Source organism: Elephantulus edwardii, unplaced genomic scaffold (assembly GCF_000299155.1).
Source record: "Elephantulus edwardii isolate Elephantulus edwardi_28Jun2011 unplaced genomic scaffold, EleEdw1.0 scaffold00011, whole genome shotgun sequence".
Lineage (NCBI taxonomy): Eukaryota > Metazoa > Chordata > Mammalia > Macroscelidea > Macroscelididae > Elephantulus > Elephantulus edwardii.
This window is the reverse complement of record NW_006399761.1, coordinates 24,549,033-24,555,130: the sequence shown is the minus strand read 5'-3', so window position 1 is coordinate 24,555,130 and position 6,098 is coordinate 24,549,033. Positions and strand designations below refer to the sequence as shown.

General features: G+C 44.7%; 1 protein-coding gene across 1 annotated transcript in view; it reads left to right on the top strand.

Annotated features, from left to right (window-relative positions):
- Positions 1-517: 517 nt before the first annotated feature.
- Positions 518-6,098, top strand: part of COMMD1 (copper metabolism (Murr1) domain containing 1) — a 200,207-nt gene continuing 194,626 nt past the window's right edge. The window contains exon 1 of the mRNA XM_006880961.1: positions 518-694. Coding sequence (XP_006881023.1) covers positions 518-694 — 177 coding nt within the window. The remainder of the gene's footprint in view (positions 695-6,098) is intronic.

Here is a 6,098-nt window from a genome sequence, read left to right as displayed (position 1 = left end):
ACAAACAGGTTTGTCCTGGAGAGAGTGAAGCCAGAGTGTTCCCTGGAGTCAAGGATGCTGAAGCTTGATCTGACATACTTTGGGCATGTTGCAAGGAGGGACTGATCCTTGGAGAGGGACATCATGTTCTGGAGAGTGGAGGGGACAGCGCAGGAGAGGAAGACCCTCCATGAGATGGATCGATTCTGTAAGTGGAGTGGTGGGAATGAGTGCATTTGAGATGGCGAGGTTGGCACAGAATAGAACGGTGTTTAGAGCTCTTGTACATAGGGTCGCTATGAGTCGCAAGCGACTCGATGGCACATAACAAAAACAACTCAGTAAAAAAAGCCAAAAAACAACCCCCCCACACCCCCCACACCCACCTCGTATTGAAGCGTGTGTGTTGTCTTTGATTTCTTCAGTAAGTGTATCTGTGGCTCGCGTGTGTCTAGGCCCTGCAGGGTTTTCGGGCCGCTCTCGGCCGCCGTAGCCGGGGGGTGTGTTCCCGGGCGTGGTGGGCGTGGCCTCGCGGAGCATGGCTGGCGAGCTGGAGGGTACCAAGCCTCTGAGCGGGCTGCTGAACGGCCTGGCCCAGGACACTTTCCACGGACACCCGGGCATCACGGAGGAGCTGCTGCGGAGCCAGCTCTACCCGGAGGTGCCGCCCGAGGAGTTCCGCCCCTTCTTGGCGAAGATGAGGGGGATCCTGAAGGTATCGCTCTTCCTGGCAGCTCTGCGCTGCAGCCCAGCCCCTTCCTCTTCTTCCCCTGGCACTCGGGGCTGCCTCCCTTCCTCCTTCTCCCGGCACCCCCATGGCATTTCCTCCGTTCCCGGACCGACCACCTTCTGTTCAGGTGCCCGACCTCAGCAGGAGTTCTCTATAGTCAGTGCAAACCGCGCTTTTAAGCCCAGACAACCTTCTCTCCATCTGGTGTCCTGTGGGTAGGAATCACTGGATCTCGTGGGCTCTGATCTCTCAAATTAGGTGATATCCAGGTAGTGGACGTGGGGAGCAGTCTGCCAGGCTAAGAAGTGGATCACTCAGTGAACACCTGTCACACAATCTCACTAAATGAATGATTGGTTTTTGATGCTGTCAAGTTGAGTGCCCCTCATAGCGGTTCTGTGAACAACAGACCTTAATTCTGTCCTCTCCTGTGTCCTTGTCATTATCTGACGCTTGAACTCGTTGCTGCAGTCACTTTCAGTCCATCTCGTTGAGGGTCATCCTCTCTTTCTCCAACCCTCTGCCTTCCCAAACATGATGTCCCTCTGCAAGGAATAGCCTCTCCTAGCAACCTGCCCAAAGTATGTGAGAAAAAGCTTCATCATCTTTGCCTCCAAGCAGCACTCTGGCTGCACTTTCTCCAGGACATATCTGTTTGTTCTTGTGGCAGTTCATGGGATATTCAGTTCTCAGCTGAAAGACCTTGATTCATCCTTATTCATTGTCCAGCTCTCTAATGTACAGCAAGAGATAATCTACTGCTGTAAGGCATACGTAGTTGAGATCTTAAACCCTAAGGAGCCTTGGTGGAACAATGATTAAGCACTTGAGTATTAACCAAGAAGTTTGTGATTCTAACCCCCACAATTGCTCTGTGGAAGAAATACCAGTAGACCTGCATCCATAACGATTGTTGCTATTGCTGTTAGGTGCCCTACTGTTGACTACCATTCATAGTGACCCTGTGAACAACAGATTACAGCCTTGACCTATCCTGTGCCATCCTCAGAGCTTTAAATGTTTGAGCCCATTGTCCCTGTGACAGTCCATCTTGTTGACAGTCTTGCTCTCTTTCTCTGACCCTACAACTTTTCCAACATGATGCCTTTTTCCAAAAACTCACCCCTCCATACTACATGCCCAAAATGCATGGGAGACAAGGCTGCACCATCCTTGCACCATCAGCCAAGAGCACCTTGGTTACACTTCCTCCCGAACAGACTTTGTTTAAGTTTTCTTATGTCATTGACCAATCTTTAGATGCATAGGAAGGAATTTAAAATACCGTAGCTTGGATCAGGTGCACCTTAGTCTTTAAACTAACATCATTACTCCTAAAAACAGATTTCCCCAGTGCAGCACATCTTTTGATTTCTTGACTGCTGCTACCTTGGGTGGTGATTGTGGATCCAAGCAAAATAAAATAATTGACAGTTCCAGTCTTTTCTCAGCTTAGAAAAATCAATGACATAATTCTGCTGTGTTACATAGGATTGCTTTAAATGGAAAATGACCCCATGGCACCTAATAATAACAACAACATCTTAAACCTTGAGTAGGAGCTTTGGTGAGAGAGTCTATAATATGTCATGTTGACAACCTAAAGATGAAGTGTCTCTGGAATGTTGGTTCCCCCAGCAGCCCCTTGGGCATTAAATAGACATTAAGATTTACAAACTTGGATACCCAATGGAGGGTCACTAAGAGTTGGAATCAACTTGATGGCAGTGAATTTAATAAATGCCCTATTTCTATGAAAATATATGGCTTCTATCAGTGGATCTCTTGTAACCTAATGGGTAAGGAGTTGCACTGCCAACCCAAGGAATGAAGTTCAAATCCACCAGCCGTTCTTTGGGAGAGAAATGGCCAGTCTTCTCCTGCACAATTTATTGCCTCTAAAAACCTGCTTAGAGGATCAGCTATGAATCCTTCTGACTGGATGGCTGTGAGCTGAGCTCTTTTTATCTAATCTTAATCCTCGACTAGTCAGGAAAGGCTTGCTGCAGAATTGGATGTTTAAGTTTTTTAATAGAAATGAAAGAATGGTAACAGCTTTTGCATTATTTATTCTCATGAAATGTTATCAAGTACTGTATTTTTAGGAACAAAATCCCAATAAAACTATGTTGTGGAAAAGCCAGAATGGTTTTCTTAATATTGAGGATTTGGGTTCTCTCTGCTCCCTGTTTACAGTGGAGTTTTGGGATTTATAATGTATTATAGAAAGTGTCACTTTCTCTAATTTCATTAATTTTAATCTACTGTTCTCTCTTTAGGGAGCTCTGGTGGCCTAGTGGGTAAGGAGTCCCACTGCTAACCCCGAGGTGGCTGATTTGAATCCACCAGGTGCTGGGAGAAGGATGGGCGGTCTCCTCTTGTGTGGTTTACAGCCTCTGAAAACCCCCCCGCAGGGCCAGCTGGGAGTCGGCCATTTCTCCACAGCAGTGGCTTATGAATTATTCTCTTTTTGAAGGAGGAAGATGTAGAAAACTATCTTGGGTACTTAAGAGTGACTTTAAAAATAAACTTTACTCTTAGGCGTTTGGACAGGAAATACTAACCTATCAATTAGTCAAGTATAGAAATGGATGCAACATACGTGGTTTAAAAATATAATAGACTGTTGTTCAGTGCCATTAAGTCAGCTTCAGCGCATAATGATTCTGTGCATAGAACAGAACAAATGTTGTCTGGTCCTATGCCAACCTCACAATGGGTGCTCTACTTGAGCCCACTGTTAGGACCACTGCATTATTCTGTCTCCTTGAGGCTCTTTCTCCTTTTTGCATGACTTCTGCTTTACCAAGAATGGTGTCATCTCCAGGAACTGGTCCTTCCTGATCATGATGTCCAGAGAGACAAAATCTTGCCGTTCCCTACCAAGAACAGCTTACTCATCCTTTTGGCAGTCAGTGGTCTATGCAGTATTGTTTGCCGATTTAAATGCATCAGTTTTTCCTTTTTCACCGCCCCACTTTTGTATGCATATAAGGCCATTGAAAATACCATGACATGGGTCAGGTGCACCTTAGTTACCAAACTTGACGTCTTGGCTTTTGAGCACATTAAAGAGACCATTTGCAGCAGATCTACCCATTACAACATGTCATTTGATTTCTTTTGAAGAATATCTTACTGTCTTTTCAGTGAAAGTTTACATACAAATTGAGTTCCCATTTAATAACACCTATAGAGATTGTTCACTTACTCAAATTATGTTTTTCATACTGTGTCAGTTTTCTTGTTATTTGCGTTCTGTTGACTCCGGTGCTTTGGTATCCTGGACTCCTCTTTGTAATCTTTGCTATAGTGAAATTATTGACATTTTGGTCTCATATAAATGATTCTTTTAAATGGACTATCCGTCTCAGGAGTAATTTTTTCTTTTCTTTTTTTAATTTTTTATTAGCTTATTTACAGAATTTAAATACATTGTTTTTCAGACCAGATTCTTCCAATTTTTCTTAAGGGGTAACGTCTTATATTTTGTTTGCCAACCTACCTGTAATTTTACTTGTCATGTATCGAATTGTGTCCTCCAAAAATACTCATATATAATAATAAGATGTGGAAGCTATGTAATGATTCCCCATGAATGAAATGCCACATGTGTGGAATGCCACATGACAGCCCTAGTCTGGTAAAAGGGGAATTTCTATAGGATATGGCTTGTGAGACCCTTTATCTCACTAGAGATAAAAGAGGAAGAAAGCAAGCTGAGAGGGGGAGACCATCAGGAGCACCAGGTGGAGGCTCCAGGAGTGGAGTGTGTCCTTTTAGATGTGGTTTTCTACACGAGGAAACTCCTAGACATCAGGGAACCCCAGGACCCGTGGGAATCTCCGAGGAATGCCCAGCCAACAGATGCAGAAAGCAGCAAGCACTTGTTGTTGCTGCTTTGTGCCATCGAGTCGGCTACAACTTATAACAACCATGTGTATAATAGCTCTGAACTCTGTTCTATCATGAGCCAATCTCACTGTCTCTGACATGCCTACCCCAGTACCCCAGTTACTGTGTCAGTCCGTCTCATCCAGGGTCTTCCTCTCCTACGCTGTCTCTCCACTCTTCTAAGCATGATATCTTTTTCCAAGGACTCGCCATGTGCCCAAAGTACATGAGAAGGAGCCTCAAAATCCTTGCTTCCAAGGAGCAGCATGGTTTCACCCTCTGCAAGACAGTCCTGTTAGTTTGCTTGGCAGTCTGTAGTGTGTTCAGTACTCTTTTCTAGCAACCACACTTCAAAGACATCGATTCTTCTTTCATCTTTGGTCACTGTCCAGCTCTCTGATGCATAGCAAGTAATTGCAAAGACCACGGCCTAAGTCAGGCATACCTCAGTCTCAGACTGACATCATTGCTCTTTAGCACTTAGGAGAGGTCCCAGAGAGCAGATTTTCCTAATGTAAGTAATCTTTTGATTTCTTGAATTGCTGGTGCCAAGAGGTTGATTGTGGATCTGAGCTAGCTGAAATTGTTAGCAATCTCAATCTCGTCTCCATCTATCATGCTGCTGGTAATGGGCCCAGTGGTGAAAATCTTTATTTTCTTGATAATGAGCTTCAGTCCATAGTGAAGACTGCAGCCCTTGACTTTCTGCAGCAAATGCTTCGGGCTCTGCTCAGTTTTAGCAAGCAGAGTTATGTCCTCTGTCTAATGCAGGTTGTTGATGAGTCTTCCTCCAATCTGCATGTCACCCTCCTCCTCATAAAGTCCAGCCTCCTGCATGGTCTGTACTGCATACACATTGAAAAGGTGTGGAGCAGGACGCATCCCTGATACATTCCTATTTCAGAGGTAGTGGTGATGAAGGACGATGTTCAAGGTGCTCTGAAGAAGTTGACAAAAACAAGGCCCCAGGAATTTTTGATGGAATACTAATGTCATATTTCAGCAGATATGCAGCCCTGGATGTGCTCACCATGCTACACCAAGAAATCGGAAAGACAAACGCTTGGCCAGCTGACTGTAAGAGATCCATATTTACCCATTCCAAAAAAGGTGATCCGACAGAGTGCAGAAATTATCGAACAGGATCACTAGTATCACACGCAAGCCAAGTCCTGTTGAAGATTATCCCAGAACAGCTGGTATCGCTCATCAACAGAGAACTTCCAGAAACACAAGCTGGGTTTAGAAGAGGGCTCGGTACTGAGAACATCATAGTCAATGTCAGATGGCTGTTAGCTGAAAGCAGAGAGTATCAGAAGAATGTCTATCTGTGTTTCATTGACTGTGCAGACATTTGACTCTGTAACCACGAGGAAAATGGGAATCCCGGAACAGCTGATTGTGCTCATGCAAAACCTGTACTTGGTCCAGGAGGCACTGTCGGAACAGAGCAAGGAAACACTGCATGATTTAAAACACACACACACACACACAC